Source organism: Parasteatoda tepidariorum, chromosome 5 (assembly GCF_982258835.1).
Source record: "Parasteatoda tepidariorum strain Cologne lab strain chromosome 5, Ptep-v5.0, whole genome shotgun sequence".
Lineage (NCBI taxonomy): Eukaryota > Metazoa > Arthropoda > Arachnida > Araneae > Theridiidae > Parasteatoda > Parasteatoda tepidariorum.
Genome location: NC_141759.1, coordinates 91,579,611 through 91,601,949, shown reverse-complemented (window position 1 = coordinate 91,601,949; position 22,339 = coordinate 91,579,611). Strand labels below are relative to the sequence as shown.

The window sequence follows — 22,339 nt, the reverse complement described above, 5'->3', positions numbered from 1 at the left end:
ATTTTTATTTAATTTAACATTAATTTTTTTTTTACCGAGATTGACTCTCTGTTGAACATTTTTTCTACTTGCTAAAAGAAACTTAAAAAAAAATAGTAATAAGAAAATGGGCTGCACATTTTATTTCAATTTATAACCGGAGTTAAAAAGCCAACTCAATTCTGAATTTACGTAGATCAATGTTCAATTCCGTAGCTTTGTAATTTTGGACCCAATCCAGAAGACAAGGGAACTCCTGGATCGAGTATGGGCAGAAATTTGCCTTCGTGTAAGACTTTTTGATGGAGCTAACCCTCATTTACGTTACATGGAGAGGAAGACCACGAGAACCTCTCACGGTTAGCCTGACTGCAAGGGGACTCTAATCCATGATCCGTCTACCACTGAGTATATTTCACGTCTGCACTGTGGTCGGGGCAGGCCGGATGCGGATTCGTATCAACCATCCATCGCCGGGATTCGAACCCCTTTCACCTCACTGGCGAACGCTCTATCCCCTGAGCCATCGCGACTCTGGATCAAGTATTTTTTATTTTCTGGGAGAATTTTTTATTTAGTTACATATAACACTGACAAGTTACATATCGAAATCATAACTTCAGTCACTTTTAAGGACCTGGATACACTAACACGTATCTTAAGCGACTGACTGTTTTATTCAGTCCACTAGTGATGTAATTTATTCAGAAGTTATAAAAACGAATGGGTTATTTAATTTTTTTGAGAGTTTCTTCCATGGAGTATATCTATGACAAAGATTAATTAAAAAAATATAAAAGGGTATGCCATTCTTCATAGATATGCTAAGAATAAGGTAAAATAAGAACCCTAACTCTTAGAAATAACTATTCATCATAATGGTAATAACGGGGAACAAGTCTTTTGTTGCATTTATGCAAATACTTGATCTTACCTAATTCGGGTGTGTATAATAAATCAGGAGCAAAACAAATAAGAAATTTGTTTTGCTCCTGAAGCTACAGATCTTTTTTATTAAGTTATTGTTTTTCTTAATTTTCCTCGTGTTCTTTCGTATTTATTTATTTTGCAGTATATATATATATATATATATATATATATATATATATATATATATATATATATATATATATATATATATATATATATATATATATATATATATATATATATATATATATATATATATATAAACTTGATGTGATGACTTCTGATAAATGAAGAAGAGATGAAAATATCTCTATGATTGCTCTAAAATGCATTATTTGACGAAAGTATTAGGTATTTGTGCGTATTATTATTTTTTTTAAAAGAATATTGTGTCAGACAATGTTTTCATCGAAAAGATCAGAAGGATCCGGGTTCTTGGAAATGAGATAACGTAAAGGTATAGTAAAGACAGTATATAATACAATATCATCGCATTGGAATGTAATATCATCGAATGTCAGTTTGAAGGATCAAGAAGGAGTAAAAGATCAGTGAGAATAAAATCATGTTCCTTTTGAAAGTTCTGATAATAACTTTGTTTTTCTTATCAACAATTTCAGGTAAGGAATCATTTCCTCTCATAAGGAGATTATATTAAAATATTTTTTTTAAGCAAAAACTTTGATTGTTCTTATTAAAAACTTTGTCCTATTGCCTTCTGCGAACAGTTAATGAAATTACCAGTGATTTTTTCAAGTTGCAGTAGCGAGCGTATAAACTGAACCAAGTAAATGTTTTTGAAAGCTGCAGCCCATAGAGAATCTTAATTATTCGTGTTCATAATTAATATCCATCTACAGTCAGTATCTGAAGCAGTTGCTCTAACTTAGAATTCTGATTAACTTCGTTTAATACTTTTGTCCTATTACCTTCTTTGAACAGTTAAGAAAATTACCAGTGATTTTTCAAGTAGCAATTGCGACCGTATAAACTGAATTCAGTAAATATTTTCAAAAACAACTGTTAATAGAGAATATCAATTTATCGTGTTCATAATTATTATGTTCGATACTTTCAGTATCTGAATCAGTTGCACTAACTTAGAATTCTGATTAACTTTGTTTAAAAATTTTGTCCTATTGCCTTCTGTGAACAGCTAAGGAAATTACCAGTGATTTTTCAAGTGGCAGTCGCGACCGTATAAACTGAATTCAGTAAATATTTTCAAAAACAACTGTTAATAGAGAATATCAATTTATCGTGTTCATAATTATTATGTTCGATACTTTCAGTATCTGAATCAGTTGCACTAACTTAGAATTCTGATTAACTTTGTTTAAAAATTTTGTCCTATTGCCTTCTGTGAACAGCTAAGGAAATTACCAGTGATTTTTCAAGTGGCAGTCGCGACCGTATAAACTGAATTCAGTAAATATTTTCAAAAACAACTGTTATTAGAGAATATCAATTTATCGTGTTCATAATTATTATGTTCGATACTTTCAGTATCTGAATCAGTTGCACTAACTTAGAATTCTGATTAACTTTGTTTAAAAATTTTGTCTTATTGCCTTTTGTGAACAGCTAAGGAAATTACCAGTGATTTTTCAAGTGGCAGTCGCCACCGTATAAACTGAATTCAGTAAATATTTTCAAAAACAACTGTTAATAGAGAATATCAATTTATCGTGTTCATAATTATTATGTTCGATACTTTCAGTATCTGAATCAGTTGCACTAACTTAGAATTCTGATTAACTTTGTTTAAAAATTTTGTCCTATTGCCTTCTGTGAACAGCTAAGGAAATTACCAGTGATTTTTCAAGTGGCAGTCGCGACCGTATAAACTGAATTAGGTGAATAATTAATAAAGGATTCCAAGAAAAGTAATAAAATGAATAGCAAAAAATATTTAAAAATGCAAAAAGTAAAATTTTCATTATGGAACCAAAAATTTCATTCGGGAAAACTTTCATAGATAAAAGTCGAGCAAGGTTTCCGTTTTTTCTCTCTCCATGTAACGCAAATGCGGGTTAGTTCCATCAAAAAGTCTTCCACGAAGACAAAATTTCTTCCAATACTTGATCCAAAAGTTTCCTTGTCTTCTGGTTTGGGTTCAAAATTACAAGGCTACGGAATTGAAGATTAGTGGTCGTATACCCAAACAATTGGTGTCGGCTGTTTAATGATGGTTACAAAATAAAATTAAGAGAATCGATCTCATTCATGCGCTATTAGGATCATATTTTTCAGATTGTCTGTATTGAAAGGCTCAAGAACCTGGATTTTATATTTTATTTTATAACCGTCGTCCAATTTTTTTGCGTTTATGACTACTAATGCTCAACTACGTGGACTTGTAATTTTGAACTAAATCCAGAAGACAAGGGAACTCGTGGATTGGGAAGTATTGGGAGAAGAATTGAACCCGGTTTACCTTATCTGAAGACGAACGCTCTACCCCCTGAGTCATCACGGATCAAAGAAAAATATTTAAAAAAAATTTAAGTTCTCATTTCCAATTGTGAGTGTGACTGATAGATGTATTTTCGAGTATACAGTCTGTGGCCAAATTATTAGACACACTATAAGATTCTATATAAAATCATAATTATCAGGTGATACTATACAATTTTATTGTTTTCACTCGACTGAAACCGGTTTGTACTTGTTTACGTTCGTGTCTCAATTGGTTAAACTAGATGATATATAATATAAATTCGACGATTGGATAAGTTCATATGTAATATTTTTATATTTAAACATAAATGTAATGGGTTTTATCTAATATCTAATACTAAATATCTAATAGTGCGTCTAATAATTTGCCTAGGGACTGTAACGTGATTTTCCTTTATTGAAAGATCCCGAAAACGTGTGATGTGATTTTCAATTATGTGCCTTTGATTCACACATCTATTATATACAGCGCCATCTTTTAGATTAAAACCGAAACATTTGGGAAGAAAAATGATTTCCCCGGTCAAATGGTCTGTCTCGCTGCCAGTATTGTTTCCTCTTTGATCGTAACTGTTTCTGTAACTATAACTCGTAAATTTTTGTAAGACCGTCAGTCTAATTTAAAACATTACGAACGAGGAAATGTATCTTATAAATGTTGTTAAATCATTACAGGTCACCATGATGATGTGGAACCTGTTGGATATGGTGAGTAAATAATAAATATACCTAACATACTTTATTATGTAAATATAAATTTAAAAAAAAAAAAGACGGGATCGTTCTTATATTGTTCGAATTTCTGTTCGGATATTTATTCTGTTAAGTGTCATGACATTTCTTCTCGAAAAAAAAGCGTGACTGAAGCTTTACTTACGTAATTTCTCAATTTAGCCATCAATTCACAACTGCCACCATGTATTGCATCATTAATGAACTATATTTAAAAAGAAAATATTTTCCTTTGATTCTATATCAATTACAGCAATAAAAAAGAATTTCAAGCTTATATCATATGCATATCAAAATTAGAGGTTATAGTTTAGTGCAATCCTAGACTTGGCGACAGATTTTTATAAGTAAGACGAACATTCGTTCTTTGAAAAGAAACAACTATATGACGTTGCAAGAGCATTGGGTTTAATTGGACCACTAAAAATGGCACGTCTTATGCTGACGTGCGACGTAAAGAATTTTTTATTTTTACTTTTGTTTAGTTCTAGAAGAAAATCGTCTGCAAGAAGCAATATTTATTATTTTTCAATCAGTTTCTTTAAATGCGAACCGAAGGACGTACATTTGCTACGATATTTAGATATCATTTTTATTAATTCTTATTAACAAAACAATCTTTCTTTTTAAACAAGTTTAATTTACCTCATTTCACACAATTTAAGAGAGCAAGCAGAAAGAAGGCAGTGCAAAATCGTTTCCTGAGTTAGCGATGTTTATATACGTTGGCGCTGGGAGCTTTTTGGTGAATACTTAGATGCTAACAGGCTCTCTTTAAAAGGATAATGGTTTTTTCTTAACTTGCTGCAGAGTATTGTAATCTTTTTGTTAAGTCTTATTTTTGTTAATTAAAAACGTTGTTTAAGTTGTTTGTTATTTTTCTTAAAATCCTATTTTTATGTTGTTCTAAGCAGTTTGATTTAGGAATATCACTTGTATTGTAACTTATAGCTCTTCTCTTCTAGAGGGGATCGATTGTTCGAAAGGAACTTTCCTTATCGACCTGTTATTAGAAACATGTGTGAGAAGGGAACTCAGCCTGACTTTGAAAAGAGACGATACTGCACGTGGACACATTTCTCAATTATCGCAGTAAGTATTGTAGCTCATACACTGTCATTCTGCTCAGACACCTTGTTGTTGGCATGTTGGTTGAGACCTGATATTACAGGGCATATCCAATTGGGTACTTGCACTTCAAGAAGAAGACCTCCCATACCCACACATGTGACCTATGACGCTAATATTTATCAACAAAATGGCGCTCTAAATTTGAGCTAAGTTTCTCTACATAAGTTAGAATGTTAATTAACGATAAGTTAATTGAATATAGTGCCGTATCGCACATCGCATTAGTTGAAATATAATTCTTTCTCGTCCGCTTCTTTTACCTAACTTAGATTTATTATTTGTTTACGTATTTTATTGTTACCGTGATATGTTTTCTTTTTGTGTACCTGGCAACTTCGATGAATGATTAGTTTGTTTATTGGTTATTGCAATTACATAAATTTTCAGGCTTGTGTGCTCAAAATAGGCTTATAAACCTTCGTCAAGTATAATAGGACAGATAGCACAATAGGAGAGAAAGCATCAATTAGTACCGCCTCAATTCTTTGTCACTGTGTTCTTAGTTTGTTTATGTTATATATGGCTTCGCACCTGTCTCTGTGTTAAATAAGAAATATATAGTGAAATAATTGAAATATTTGTGAAAGAATCTTTGTGAAAGAATTTAGAATATATCACTTAAGAGAATTGATATTTGACGGGCTGTGCTTACTCGAAACAGAATGGGAAGAACAGTTAATAACGTAAGCAAATGCCACGCTTCAACAACCAATCATAATCGAGATACCCAAACTACGTCACTTGCAGGTATCCTATTAGGCCAGTAATAGTAGGTCTCACATGCCAGCTAGTCTACCATAATTATATCGTCTATACCAGTGGTTACCAACTGGCGGCCCGCGTGTCACATCCGGCCCGCTAAGCCTTTTTTGTGGCCCGCGAACTAAAATATATAAGTTGTCATTTTTTTAGGACAATTTTTGTAAAAAATTTATATGGGAGTTAAAATACTTTTCGTTCGTTAAAAAAAAAACCTACTTTCGTCGTTTCTGTGAAATTTAACATACCAACGGTGCAAAAAAATTTATTTTTTAGGTTAAAATCTACTTCTTATTTTAATCTGTAATTTAATATTTTTGTTTTGTACAACTTGATAAAAAACTGACAGTAATATTTAATGTTCCTTCAAACATGAAAGAGTCCTATACAAAATTTTGATGAACTTGCGGCCCGCCATTTGACTTGTGTTTTTAATTGCGGCCCCCGGCTTCATGTAAGTTGGAAATCCCTGGTCTATACCTTGAAATTTACAATTTGAATCTTAAGAAATAACAATCGGGAATCATATGAATATGCACATTAAAATCGTGCATTTTAATTGACATGAAATTTTCCCTTAAATTCTAAATCATTGACGCATTCCTTTACTCTAGTTATTTCATCTGTTAGCTTTTCAAAAATCGGTTAAATAGTTCCAAAGAAATCGAATTTTAAATATACAACTTTTTTAAAATTCGATTTCTCAGAAACTATTCACTTATACTGTGCATTTTGCCATGTAAAATTACATACTTTAATATGATGTAAAAATTACGTAACTGACAGTTCAAATTTTTTGTGACTATTATTAAATAAAATAATAAAAAGGAGTAATAAATATTTCCCAAATTTATTATTTTCAGGGAATAATCTTTGGATAAATAAATTTTATAATTGTGAGCAAACATTTTTCAATTTGCTTTAAAAGTTCTTGATATATGGTGAAATATGCAAAAAGAAAAATTAACATTAAGGGGTCCAAACTTTGGATTGTTCTCCTGATCAATAACTATGCGTACCATATTTCCCGGATTGCGGCTACACCCCAATGAGGGTCAGAAATTTGAATTCATCGAAAAAAAGTTATGTTTATTCAGAGAAAGTACGTTTTTGTTTATGATTTCGTAACTTAAAATATCGTCTGCTCTTATTGACCAACATATTTAAGGTCACCCCCTCGAACTAAAGATTGAGTCCTAGAGCGGGAAGATCCGATCATTTAATCAAAAGTTATTCAGGGTAGTCTGTTTTTATTTGACACACTGTACGCCTGACCCCAAACTTAACATGAATAAAAACCAAAGAAAAAAAACTGAATTAACTTGTTTCGTTTACAGAAAATCGACAATCATTATTTTACGCTAAGATATTCGGGGGTTCACTTAAAACTTTCAGAATTAACAATTGAGTACTCAAATTAGATTTTCAGTTTTTATGACAATATGAGATTAAATACTATATTATAGTTTGTCAATCGAAAGAGCTCCCCTTCCCAGAAAGTCTAAAGGCCTGGTTTCTTAGGACAGGACGCCGTCAGCTGGAAATCAGCGCTAACCTCTGATTGGTCCATTTGTGAGCTTGATAGTATACGTCATCGAACGCTCATCTTGAACTACAATTGCCGTCCAACTCTACTGCAGTTGGATTACAACGTGACGTTAATCACAGAAGCAATGGCGGACAACATCCAACAGCACATTGAAATCAGCCAAGATTTTGATTTTGACATTAAACATAGCTTCTTCATTAAACATAGCACTCTTCATTTAACTCAGCTATAATGTGATTTTTCTTGGTCTAAGTCATTATTTGTTCTCTAAAACACTGGTCGACAATCACAAAATCAATACAAATTCAAAATAAATATTTGTTTACGTTATTAACGCATGCGCAATGAGAGATAATGTCTGCGTTGGACCGACAGCTCACTCTGAGCTAAAAAAAAGTATTTTTTTGGCGTCAGCTTTACTTCAACTTTCCGCTGACGCTCAGATAAGGCGCTAGTTCTAAGAAACTAGGCCTTGAGCTTACAAACCAGTATTTTGTTGGCGTCAGCGCAACGTTGACGTCCCGCTGATGCCCAGATAAGGCGCTTGTCCTAAGAAACCAGACCTTAAGGCCGTCTGCTGCTATGGAAACAAGAAATAGCACATTTCAAAGAGGGGAGCTTCCTTCTCCTCTGAGTCCCTCTCTCTTGCAGACTGACCCGAGCCAAACTCTGTCTTAAATAATGACCCAACATCACGAAGAATGAGATTACTTGAAATGGTTGAACTTCGTAACCATAGTCACTGCAGCCACTCCAGACGAATGGCTGAAGAAGTTTTTTACATAGACAAACTAAAGTCTTCAGGGGCAGCATTCTTCGTCGGGCAAATATGTTAATTCAAATAATATGTTATTTCAATAAAAATTTACTATTGAAATAATTTGTTTTGTAGGTATACAGATGTATGGTCAAAATGTGCAGAGACTACTTTGGACACAGAATGCAATATGTTTAGAAGTGATACCTCGATTATGAGGAAGCATATGAGATTACATATGTTGAAGATGTGGAGCAATATGGATAAGCTTGTCTTCGCCTGGGGTAACTATTCAGACATTATAATTTGACCTCATTTTTTAAAATGTATTTACCTTGTTGGTTTAATTTCTATATCACGTAAAGCTGGCTTATTTTTTTGAAAGTATTTATCTTGTTGGTTTAATTTCTATATCACGTAAAGCTGGTTTATTTTTTAAAAAGTATTTATCTTGTTGGTTTAAATTCTATATCACGTAAAACTGGTTTATTTTTTAAAAAGTATTTATCTTGTTGGTTTAATTTCTATACCACGTAAAGCTTGGCTGATTTTTTTAAAAGTATTTATCTTGTTGGTTTAATTTCTATATCACGTAAAGCTGGCTTATTTTTTGAAAGTATTTATCTTGTTGGTTTAATTTCTATATCACGCAAAACTGGTTTATTTTTTAAAAAGTATTTATCTTGTTGGTTTAATTTCTATATCACATAAAGCTGGCTTATTTTTTTGAAAGTATTTATCTTGTTGGTTTAATTTCTATATCACGTAAAGCTGGCTTATTTTTTTGAAAGTATTTATCTTGTTGGCTTAATTCTTATATCACGTAAAACTGGTTTATTTCTCAAAACGTATTTATCTTGTTGATTTAAATTCTATATCACGTAAAGCTGGCTTATTTTTTTAAAAGTATCTTGTTGGTTTAATTTCTATATCACGTAAAGCTTGTCTGATTTTTTTAAAAGTATTTATCTTGTTGGTTTAATTTCTATATCACGTAAAGCTGGTTTATTTCTCAAAAAGTATTTATCTTGTTGGTTTAATTTCTATATCACGTAAAGCTTGGCTGATTTTTTTAAAAGTATTTATCTTGTTGGTTTAATTTCTATATCACGTAAAGCTGGCTTATTTTTTTGAAAGTATTTATCTTGTTGGCTTAATTCTTATATCACGTAAAACTGGTTTATTTCTCAAAACGTATTTATCTTGTTGATTTAAATTCTATATCACGTAAAGCTGGCTTATTTTTTTAAAAGTATCTTGTTGGTTTAATTTCTATATCACGTAAAGCTTGTCTGATTTTTTTAAAAGTATTTATCTTGTTGGTTTAATTTCTATATCACGTAAAGCTGGTTTATTTCTCAAAAAGTATTTATCTTGTTGGTTTAAATTCTATATCACGTAAAGCTGGCTTATTTTTTTGAAAGTATTTATCTTGTTGGTTTAATTTCTATATCACGTAAAGCTGGCTTATTTTTTTGAAAGTATTTATCTTGTTGGTTTAATTTCTATATCACGTAAAGCTGGCTTATTTTTTTGAAAGTATTTATCTTGTTGGTTTAATTTCTATATCACGTAAAGCTTGTCTGATTTTTTTAAAAGTATTTATCTTGTTGGTTTAATTTCTATATCACGTAAAGCTGGTTTATTTCTCAAAAAGTATTTATCTTGTTGGTTTAATTTCTATATCACGTAAAGCTGGCTTATTTTTTTGAAAGTATTTATCTTGTTGGCTTAATTCTTATATCACGTAAAACTGGTTTATTTCTCAAAACGTATTTATCTTGTTGATTTAAATTCTATATCACGTAAAGCTGGCTTATTTTTTTAAAAGTATCTTGTTGGTTTAATTTCTATATCACGTAAAGCTTTTCTGATTTTTTTAAAAGTATTTATCTTGTTGGTTTAATTTCTATATCACGTAAAGCTGGTTTATTTCTCAAAAAGTATTTATCTTGTTGGTTTAAATTCTATATCACGTAAAGCTGGCTTATTTTTTTGAAAGTATTTATCTTGTTGGTTTAATTTCTATATCACGTAAAGCTGGCTTATTTTTTTGAAAGTATTTATCTTGTTGGTTTAATTTCTATATCACGTAAAGCTTGTCTGATTTTTTTAAAAGTATTTATCTTGTTGGTTTAATTTCTATATCACGTAAAGCTGGTTTATTTCTCAAAAAGTATTTATCTTGTTGGTTTAAATTCTATATCACGTAAAGCTGGCTTATTTTTTTGAAAGTATTTATCTTGTTGGTTTAATTTCTATATCACGTAAAGCTGGCTTATTTTTTTGAAAGTATTTATCTTGTTGGTTTAATTTCTATATCACGTAAAGCTTGTCTGATTTTTTTAAAAGTATTTATCTTGTTGGTTTAATTTCTATATCACGTAAAGCTGGTTTATTTCTCAAAAAGTATTTATCTTGTTGGTTTAAATTCTATATCACGTAAAGCTGGCTTATTTTTTTGAAAGTATTTATCTTGTTGGTTTAATTTCTATATCACGTAAAGCTGGCTTATTTTTTTGAAAGTATTTATCTTGTTGGTTTAATTTCTATATCACGTAAAGCTGGCTTATTTTTTTGAAAGTATTTATCTTGTTGGTTTAATTTCTATATCACGTAAAGCTTGTCTGATTTTTTTAAAAGTATTTATCTTGTTGGTTTAATTTCTATATCACGTAAAGCTGGTTTATTTCTCAAAAAGTATTTATCTTGTTGGTTTAATTTCTATATCACGTAAAGCTGGCTTATTTTTTTGAAAGTATTTATCTTGTTGGCTTAATTCTTATATCACGTAAAACTGGTTTATTTCTCAAAACGTATTTATCTTGTTGATTTAAATTCTATATCACGTAAAGCTGGCTTATTTTTTTAAAAGTATCTTGTTGGTTTAATTTCTATATCACGTAAAGCTTGTCTGATTTTTTTAAAAGTATTTATCTTGTTGGTTTAATTTCTATATCACGTAAAGCTGGTTTATTTCTCAAAAAGTATTTATCTTGTTGGTTTAAATTCTATATCACGTAAAGCTGGCTTATTTTTTTGAAAGTATTTATCTTGTTGGTTTAATTTCTATATCACGTAAAGCTGGCTTATTTTTTTGAAAGTATTTATCTTGTTGGTTTAATTTCTATATCACGTAAAGCTTGTCTGATTTTTTTAAAAGTATTTATCTTGTTGGTTTAATTTCTATATCACGTAAAGCTGGTTTATTTCTCAAAAAGTATTTATCTTGTTGGTTTAAATTCTATATCACGTAAAGCTGGCTTATTTTTTTAAAAGTATTTATCTTGTTGGTTTAATTTCTATATCACGTAAAGCTGGCTTATTTTTTTGAAAGTATTTATCTTGTTGGCTTAATTTTTATATCACGTAAAACTGGTTTATTTCTCAAAAAGTATTTATCTTGTTTAATTTCTATATCAGGTTATTATCAGGTTATGTCATCATATCCATATCCTCCCTCCATAATCCTTTCCAGCCAGATTATGCTATTATATCCATAACCATCTTTTTATTCTCCCCCCTTAAGCCTTTCCTGTCAGGTTATGTCCTTAATTCCTCATCCACGTTTTGTTCCTCCCTCTAGATCTGTTTCTGGCCAGGTTATTCTATCCGGACATCCTATATTCATAGGCAGTGGGTTCATTTTGAGCACAATCATTTTAATTATAATCAAAATGCATTCGCTTTTAACATGTGCTCAAAACACATACATTTATACAGCTAAAAAGCTGAATGAAAGTTGTGTAAGGTTAATTTAACACAGGACCAAAAGTGTTAAGTGTAGTTTTATTTTAAAATGAGTTGACTAAGATTTTTAGTTCTTCGAGAAATGCCACAATTTTTAAAAAGTGAGTTTTTTTTATTTATTTAAAATTGTTTCTAAATACTGCTTCCAAGCACGTACTTAATAAGTTTCCTGAGTTCCCTCCAGGATACAGAACTATCGTATTGCTTGGAAAAATCTTGTCAACGCGGAAATAGTGGGGTTTTGAGATCAAAAACACTCTACTGAAATTTTTTAAAATGTGCCTTATGGTTGTGTCTTTTTAAGCCCTTCATTTGTTTCAACTATGTAACGAAAATCAGGAATGAAATAATATCAATACGTATTTCTGTTTTAGAACAAAACAGGAAGTCACCAATTAGTGCCGAATGCAGAGAAAGCTTGCAAACCTACACTGGACGCACATGTTTACCAATTATTATTGCTTATACCCACAGATACGGAGACTTTGGGTGAATGAAAAAATTACTTTTAAATATGTAATATCCATTTTGATGTTTATTAAATAATAATTATCATACGTACGGATAATATTATAGATATATAATATTATCCGTACGGAAACAAATATTGTATATATATATATATATATATATATATATATATATATATATGTATGTATGTGATTATCAAAATAATGGAAACACTTGTGAATAAAAGGGACATTTAAGAATTCGCTTCATAAGCATTAAAATATAATCTTAGCTACCAGTTTTTTTTTAATATAAAAAGTACATATACAGTGAATTCGCGATAACTCGAATCTGATAGGACTCACGAAAAACTTCGACATATCGGAAGTTCGACTTACCGTTAGTTTCGGTTTTGGACTTTCAAAATATTGTCGGATTATTTCATTAATGCTTATTAATTACAAATCTTCTAAATGCTTACAATATTTAAGATCATTTTTCTGACAAGACATTTACGATAAGACTGTTTGAAGCACTTCATGATGCCCTGGTCCATCGGCTGCAACTTTGCTGTTGTGTTTGGCGGGAGAAACTGCAAGTTTACTGCTTTCAAATTAGGTAGATCATTATGCGCTGTGCTTTTATCCATAAAGAGTATCACTTTTCTTTTTTAAGCGAAGAATTTCCCATCCAATTTTCTTACATAGTCTTCAAATAAAACTGATGTCATCCAAAGCTTTTTGTTAGACTTGTAATCCAAAGGATACCTTTTTACATTCTTGAAACATCGGGGATTTCGGTATTTTCCGATAACAAGTAAGGGCAATTTCTTTGTCCCCGACGCATTTCCTTCAACTAGGACAGTCAAACGTTCCTTGCTCATTCAAGACATTTAAAAAATAAACCCATTTCATCAATATTGAAAACATAATTTTCACTGTATCCTTGAAGTAAATTTGGTAGCGTTTCATTTAACCACTGTTCACATACTTCAAGAGGGACAGCCTTAGCTTCTCCATGAAGAGTGCGAAAGACATTGTGTGTGTTTTGCAAAGGAAGGAGCAAGATATCAGCTCCTAGGTTTTTTTTCTTGCTTTAAAAGATAAAAAAAAAATCGAGTTAAAGGGAGTAAAATTCGAGTAATCGAGAATAATTAACATGAAATTGAAGATAAAAGGGTCAGGACATCATGAAAAAAAATCGAGTTATAGTAATATTCGAGTTATCGTACTTCGAGTTATAGCGAATTGACTGTATTAGGTGGCATGAGAGAGCTATAGCAGAGTTGTCTACGTCATGATTTTTTTTCGGAAGAGTAATATGTCAGACCTCACAGATTTTCAGAGAGGCCAAATTGTAGGAGCCCGACTAGTTGGAGCAACAGTGACCGAAGCATCCCAGCTTTTAGGCGTTTCTAGAGTTACGGTGTCTAAAGTCATGACAGCATACACACAGCGCGGAAAGACAAGCTCAGCAAATTAAAATAGTGGACGGAAGGAGAAGCTGAGTGAAGGAGATCGACGGGTATTGAAGCGGATTGTCTAAAAAAACTGCAGCCAAAGTGACCGCAGAGCTCAATCAGCATCTGGATTCTCCAGTGTCAACAATTACAGTTAGAAGATACCTTCATAAAGAGAACATTTACGGCCATATTAATAAAGGATTCCTTCAAAATCCAGGGTGTTTCCATTATTTTGATAACCACCTGTATATGTCTTTTGATGCAGAAGGACAACAGTGTCCCTTTAGTGTATTTTAGTCTTAATTACCAGTAAAAATATATTTTGGTATTTTTAATTTTAAAAAATAGTCACATTAAGAGTCTGTGAGATTATCGGAATTTTATTTGTACAGATTATACGAGGGTTGTAAATTAAATAGTGGCAACTTAACCTTGAAACTCACAAAAGGGCGCGCATGCGTAAATAGGGTATGGGTGCGGTGAGGTGGCGCTGTTGTCGTTGTGTAGAGTGCAAAAAACAGTCGATTTGCTTAGAAGGGTAGTTGTTGCGTGGCGTTAAAGTGAGGAGTTTCGTTTCCATCGCTCTAAAGCATGTTGTGAAAAGGCTTAATGACGAAAAAAGACGAGATGCTTGAATCCATCGTGCTACTGTCCTATATGGTAAAGCATTTGCTCCAAAGTCTTCCACTAATCCTCGATAGCATTCTGTTGCATTTTTGCCACGGGCAACCTCGATTGTAAGCCACGACCGCTGATCACCTTTTGAAAACATGCTTTAGAGCGATGGAAACGAAACTCCTCACTTTAACGCCACACAACAACTACCCTTCTAAGCTAATCGACTTTTTTTTGCACTCTACACATCGACAACAGCCCCACCTCGCAGCTCCCATATCTAATTTGCTCATGCCCGTCCTTCTGTGAGTTTAAAGGTTAAGTTGCCACTATTTAATTTACAACCCTCGTATAATATATGCACATATATTATAATATATATACTTATAATATATATACAAATGTATAATATATATTTGTACATATTATAGATATGAATTATATTACATAATATAAAATTCATAAAGTAGTTAGCAAAAGTAGTTTATTTTTTCCCGTCGTATTAAAAATTTTATGAATAATTAATTTTGTAAATTAAAGTAATTTCAATGATGAAAGAAACTGTTTCTCCTATAACTAACTTAAAACCAAATAGAATTCGAAAAATTATTCTTTTGAAGTGAGGCTGGAGATTTTTAACTTTAACGCAGAAAAAGTGGCCAATATTTTATTTAGTATTTCATAACCATAAATTAATGCTAAATATAATATATTTAATTTATTTTGACCTAAAGTAATAGAAAATAATTAAAAAAAAATGAAAAATATGTTTAATAAAAATTCCGCCTTAAAGAGTTAAAGGGCTATTCGAAAGCTCACTGCAATGCCTTTTCAAATAAAAATTCGGAGAACACTTCCTAATAGAAATTATTATTTTTTGGGAAAGATAAATTGTGAGTTTTTGAATATTCATTTAGAAATTTTACAAATAGTTTTTAAGTTTTTCCTTGCATGCTGGTTAGCATGCTTAAAAGCAGGGCTGTCAACTTTCGACGCTTTTTAAAAAATATTATTCCAGTAGTAGAAAAGTTTATGTATGATTCTTTGCTTTGTAAATTTGATTTTAAAAAATTTTTCACACCACTACATGTGAATGATTCAATAGTTTATATATAAATTATTTTATTCTATCTTCTCTCGTGATGAGATTTTTAAATTCATCACGAATTTAATTAAAACAATTAAAATAATGTTTTTTTTTAATGTTATTAATTAAAAAAATTAAGAATTTTTTTTGTTAGTATTAAAATTAAAAAAATTTTGAAAGCTTTAGTTCCTTATAAATTATTACTCCATAAAACATTTTGCAAAATGCGTAGTTGTTGACAGCGCTGTATAAGGCACATTAATGTTCACCAGTCAAATAAACCAACTCTATAAAAAAGAAAAACTCAAAAGATTTGAATACATAAATAAATATTTCTGAAAAAAGTTATTAATTGTTAAAAATTATTTAATGTCAATTTTTTTGATCAATTTTAGCTTTTTTTCCTCTTTAGTTTATCATAATTTTACTTTTACAATTGTTTTCAATTATTTATAATTTTTATTGTTTTCAATTATTCAAATTGTTTATAATTTTTATTCAAATTGGGAATGTCTGCAGATCGAATTTCATATTATATAATGTATGTTTCACAATAACACTCCACCGTCTGCAGTTAAATTTTGTGTGCTGTAAATATGAATTTGTACTTCTTGTATAAAAATGTCTATCAAAGAATTTTTTTTTTATCTCATTAAGGGTGATTGACAACTTTCTGGATTGTATCAAAATTCAGTTGCAGCTTTGCGATAAAGAATCTCAAGCATATTTTTTGAATCTCATCCGAAAGAATATAAAGTTTCGAATTGCTTTGTCAGGTAATGTTTTCTTTTTTCTGAATTAATTTGAAAGATATTAGTGTCCCAGAATTATTGGAACAAAATTTAGAGGGGAGGTAGGGGACATCAAAAGTTCAGAATTATATAGCAACCCATGATGGAAACATCATGGGAAATATGTATGACAGATACAAGAAAAAAAGAGATACAAGACTGAGATCATCAGGAATATTTATTGGCCAAAAGAGTTACAAGTATTTTTCGTAAATATTATGTGAAAATATCACAAAAGATCTTCAATGCACGCACTCCACCGTCGGGTCATGGATTGGTGGACTAGCTGAAATTTATCTGGTTTTTATTGGATATCCGCAGCAGCACAGACGATTTTCTTTTACTATTTAATAACCGTCGTTGAGCAGCCGATCCAATTTTTGGGTTAACGACTACTAATATTCAACTCCGCAGCCTTGTAATTTTGAAACTAATCCAAACCAATTTTGAACCAAGAACAAGGGAACTCCTGGATCAAGTATTGGGAGAAATTTGCCTTACTGGAGAATTTTTTGATGGAACTAGCCCGTATTTGCGTTACGTGGAGAGGAAGACTACGAAAACCACCCACAGTTAGCCAGATGGCAAGGGGACTCCAACTCATGATCCGTCTACCGCTGAGGATAATTCACGTTAGCACTGTGGTCTGTGCAAGCCGGATTCGGAGCAAGCATCGACCAGCTTCCTTGGGATTCGAACCCGGTTCACCTAATTGGAAGGCGAATGCTCTATTCCCCTGAGCCATCGCAGCTCAGCACAGACGATTCTTGCAATCAGATCCGTTTCGAAATACACAGGGTCGGAATCCACATCCACCCCAAATAAAGAAATCCACGCTGAAGTTAGTGGTGACCAGGGAACTGGTTCACGACGTCCAATACATCTTGGTAAACAACACCATGAAGCGATGAACGAAGACGTTTCTGACCATGGATTGCTATGCAAATCTGATTCTTGTGGCCCCTATATCCCCATAAAGCTTGCTCCAAGAATGCTGGAACACACTGAAATTAATATTATTTCAAGGTAGCTTGATAGTTCGTAACAGTAGTTTTCACTGGAATTTCTATTATTTAACCTTCAGATCTAGATATATTCATTTAGAGTTATTAAATTTTGGTAGCTACAAATATAATAAAATACAAGGTTTTTAAATCTTAATTTTATTACCATTTTTTGATTTTTTCTGGTACATATGAACGCTTAAAACGATACGGTAAGATACGATAAACTTAAAATATCTTTATTTTTTCCCAATTTTGCTGCAACTATTATTAAGATAAGAACAATAAGGCACGAATAAATTGAAACATCTATAATTCTCCCAAATTCGCAACAACTAATAATAAAGTAAGAAATAGCAGGATACGAATAAATTGAAACATCTATGTGTCCCCCAATTTTGCTACATTTAATATTACGATAAGAATCAGTTTCTGAAATTATGAATGGTGCACTTCTAGATGTAGCAAGATGATGCTCTGAATGTGGCTTATCAGTTAACCCTTCCAAGATAAGTCTTGTCGCCTTCACTAGAAAAAAAAAGTCTGAATTTTGGTGATGTGTATTACCTTGATCACTCACTGAGAAAGTCAAGTTTCTTGGGGCTTTCTTTTACTCCAAACTTAGCTAGGGTTATCATTTTGAATACTGTGTCCGCAGGGCCAATAAAGTATTTTGGTCTGGCAGGAATGCTATTGGTAAAAAATGGGGCTTCCGCCCTATGATTGTTTACTGGATTTACTCAATAATGTGGTCTTGGACTAAGTTGAGCTCAGGTCTGGTCTTTACAGACTGCAAAGAATGGTCTGTGTGGCTCACGTGGGCTAGTTCCGCTTTATCTGCGCATTGAAACTGAATCTCTGACATGCATAAAACGTTTTATGTACATTGGATTATGGAAGGAATACTCTAAAAACATGTCATGGGACTTGTCATCAGTCACCTGTGTCTCAGGTGTCAGAGGCAAGCCAAGGAGTTAAATCGCGACTGCCCCGGTGAGTGTCAAAAAAGCTTCTCAAGCTTAACAGGAATGGCTTAAGAAAGATCATTGGTAACTGCACCCCCAGAAGACATCTCTACATTACCCAGATTTGAACATTTAGGACAACATTGTGTTAAGGCCTGGGAAATGCTGGTTCTTCCTGTCAGTTGTTTGCTGAACTTAGTTTAAGCTATAAAGCCTTTCTACTGATCTTGAACTAGGGTTTGGGTAAAATAAATCTCTGATCGATGTGTCTTACTTCTCGAAGCTGCCCAACTTCTAAGTCTAAGATAAGAATAATAAGGTACGAATAAATTGAAACATATATATTTCCCCCAATTTTGCTGCAGCTAACACTAATATAAGAATAATAAAGTACTAATAAATTGAAACATCTATATTTTCCCGACTTCGCTACAACTAATACTAAGGTAAGAATAATAAGGTATATAAGTAACAGGAAACATGCATAATTTTCTAAATTTTGCTGCAATTTAAAAAAATTTCCAGATCACAGTAATCTGTAAAATTAAAAGTATTAATTTATTGTTCATTTCCTTAAAATAATTATATGTTTATTTTTACTTCTTTTTCTTTTATGGTATCTAGTTGCATTCTATTAGCTTATTCATAATTTTTTATCAACCATTTACTGGTTGGCCTTTTTTTTAACACTAATAGAAAGACTCCCTTGTGAAAAACTTGGTAGTAGGTTGGCATATAAATTTAATGAAAATTTTCTTTTGCAAGCTGCTAATTTTGTTAAAAAATGGAACAACTGTTTGATTCCCGAAAAGATAGATCACAAGATATATAATTTTATGCAATTCAAGAGCGATATTCAATTAAATACTCTAATTTCAAGAGTTTTAGATATTTCCTAACAATAATCTAATTTATACTTAAAATTATTTCAAGAGTAAAGAATAAAGAAAAGTATTTCATGAACTATTATGTCAGACTATCAAAATGCAACTTTATTTATTTATAATTTAGATATTTATAATTTAGATATTTATAATTTATGTATTTATAATTTATATATTTATAATTTATATATTTATAATTTATATATTCATAATCTATGTATTTATATATTTATGACAAATATATTTAGCTTTATGTATTTATATTTATAACTTACAACTTCTAATATACAAAAATATTATCGCATTAAATTTTGCAGAGCAAAAAAGCAAGTTTATGAAAGAGTGCATTGAAATAATGAACAAAACAAGAATAGAAATGTGCTCTCCTGGTTTATACGACTTACTAAATAGTCTGGTATTTGAACGGATGCTTATAGAACAGAAAATTAAAATACCGTAAGTACCCATTATATTATTTTTATACATTATTATTATTGTATATATAGTGCTATAAAAAGAAAAAGAGAAAAACGAAGAAAATTAAGAAAATTAACAAGTTTTATTTACTGCGCCTAAGCCGATAAATATTAGCTGATAATAAGTTTTTCTGACAATATGCATATTAGTGTTTAAGATAATGCTAGGGGTCCCCTGCTGTCAGTTTCGCAAACCCGAAATTGTTTTCGGATTGCTCCGCAAATGCTCTTTACCCGTCTTATGCGTCTCATTGGATGCTTCTTTACTTTAGTTCAGCTTCGTACTCGTACATTTTTTAAAATAAACTCCCAAAAATGCGAAATATATGTATCCTTCGGAAACTTTTGATTTGTATACATTTCGTTCCAAGTACACACATTACAATTTGATTTATATTTCAATGCTTCTTGGAACTTACGATTGAATCAAATAATTCATACAATTTACCTATATACACAATTATAAATTTCACTGTTTGAGGACAACAGTTTTAAATGCTATATTCTAATATTAACTCATAAAGTGCATGAAAATCAAAGAAGAAGGGTTACAAGTAGTTGTAGTAGTTCATTTACGTTGCACTAGAGCTGCACAACGGTCTATTGGCGACCGTCTGGGAAACATCCCTGTGGATGATCAGAAGACATACCATCACAATTTCGATCCTCTGCGGAGGGGATGGCACCCCGCTTCGGTAGCCCAACAACCTGCACGCGAAGTCGAGCACTTTACGGTAGCACACTTTAACGAGGACCAATACCGCACACCCTCGGTACCTACGCAGACTGATCCAAGTGGTCACCCACCCGTACATTGACCGCAACCAATGATGCTTGACTTCGGTGATCTGCTGGGAGCCGTGTCTTAACTATCATTCCACTGTGGGACAAAATGGTATGAAAATGAAGAGAATTATAGGCTGGCTGATATTTATTGTTTAAACGCATCTGTACCTTGCATTAATTTTGAAACACAATCAAAATTAAAAGCTATAAATTATTATTGAAATAGTGTAAATTGATAAGTATAATTAAAACAAAAATATAGAAAAGTTTGTTTAAATCAATCGTATGATATAACCTTCCATTTTTGCACAAATTATGTACAAGTGCTATAACGTCTCAGTGCTATAACATCAGTTTATGTTTATGTGCTATAACATCTTGTTGTTGTTTTCGTAGGCCGTTAAGGCAAGGGGTGCGATTGTTCTTGTTTTCCAGTGGCGCCATTTATAGCCAAAATTCAACTTCGACCACACCTATGCGTCACACCCGTTTTATAGGGCGAAACCAATCATATATCTCTCCATTCATACACAGATCGTAATTTTGACCTGAACCAGAGGACGATCAATCTAAAATTCAGTGTCCCCAGAGGTATAATTTGTTATGGGAACATGAAAGACTTTGTGACCAGACAGATTTAACGTGCACCAGTCGCCATTTACTACACGGGGAGTCTTCGTCAGGTTGGATTTGAACTTCCATTCTCAAGAGCGTGAGACCAGCCACTTTATCTCGGCCCTATAACATCTTGCTATGCATGTGTATATTGTAGGAAAACCGATGACATTTCGTTTCTCTTGGTGGCAACAGAACGTTTTATCAATTTAAATAAACAGACTGTTCTCTATTGCGTTTGTTGCCTAAGTTATGTGCACACAGACGATATGATGCAAGTTTGTTGCATCAGATCGTTGTCTACGCGATAGAAGAATCTTCATTCAGGAATTTATAAATATGTTTGTTTATTGCTTATAGCTATTACTCTCTAATATTTCAGTTTTTCAGTTCTTTGTTGCCAACGCGATAAAGAAACTTGTATGAAATCTACTCATTAGCATTTTGTATTATTAAATATATTTAATACAATAAAGATAAGCACTCGACTTTTATTTATCGTTGCAGAGTTCGTCAGCAGTGTATCTTTGATGAATTGCGATTATGTGATTCAAGGGGTGTTGAAACCATAACTGACGTTGCAAAAATTTTCCTGAATATATCTCTTCTCAACACAGACTACTGTGAGTAATTATTATTTCTTAATGTTGTATTATTGTGCATGCGTGGGATGTTTAGACAATGGCAAATATTACGAATTTGATGCGAAGCGTATGACATTTAAGTATTAAAATACGAATGATGACAGAAAATATTAAATAAAAATTTTATGCGTTTAGATTTGAAGATAATTATTTACATTTTTTAAAAAAAGACCTGATATTGAAAATTTCACTTATTACTCAAGTTCACCAATTTTACAAATTTCAAAAATTTTTTTGGCATATAATTTGTTTTGTTTTATTTCCTCTTTAGTGATAAATAATTCATGCGAAATAAAGTGGACTGAATCAATGCTGTTAACACAATCATCACATTTAATATGTTACTGTGAAAGTCCGAAGAATGGTAGATTCAAAGTTTTACCGGTAAAACTTAGGATTTACCAAAATTGCTAGGTATCCGAAGTATACCTTAATATGATTCCATTTTGGACTTTTACCAAGTTCTTGAGGTAAAATCTAAGAGATAACAACGGCTTCCGGTTTTTTTGACTA

The 22,339-nt window shown here is 31.7% G+C and overlaps 1 protein-coding gene across 1 annotated transcript; it reads left to right on the top strand.

Moving 5' to 3' along the window:
* Positions 1–1,433: 1,433 nt before the first annotated feature.
* Positions 1,434–21,813, top strand: LOC147809688 (uncharacterized). Its single transcript, XM_087162910.1, has 8 exons — positions 1,434–1,529; positions 4,045–4,077; positions 5,067–5,193; positions 8,433–8,581; positions 12,422–12,536; positions 16,319–16,437; positions 19,623–19,761; positions 21,690–21,813. The coding sequence occupies exons 1-8, from the start codon at positions 1,475–1,477 to the stop codon at positions 21,811–21,813; spliced, it is 861 nt and encodes a 286-aa protein (XP_087019036.1). The 5' UTR covers positions 1,434–1,474.
* The last annotated feature ends 526 nt before the right edge of the window (positions 21,814–22,339 follow it).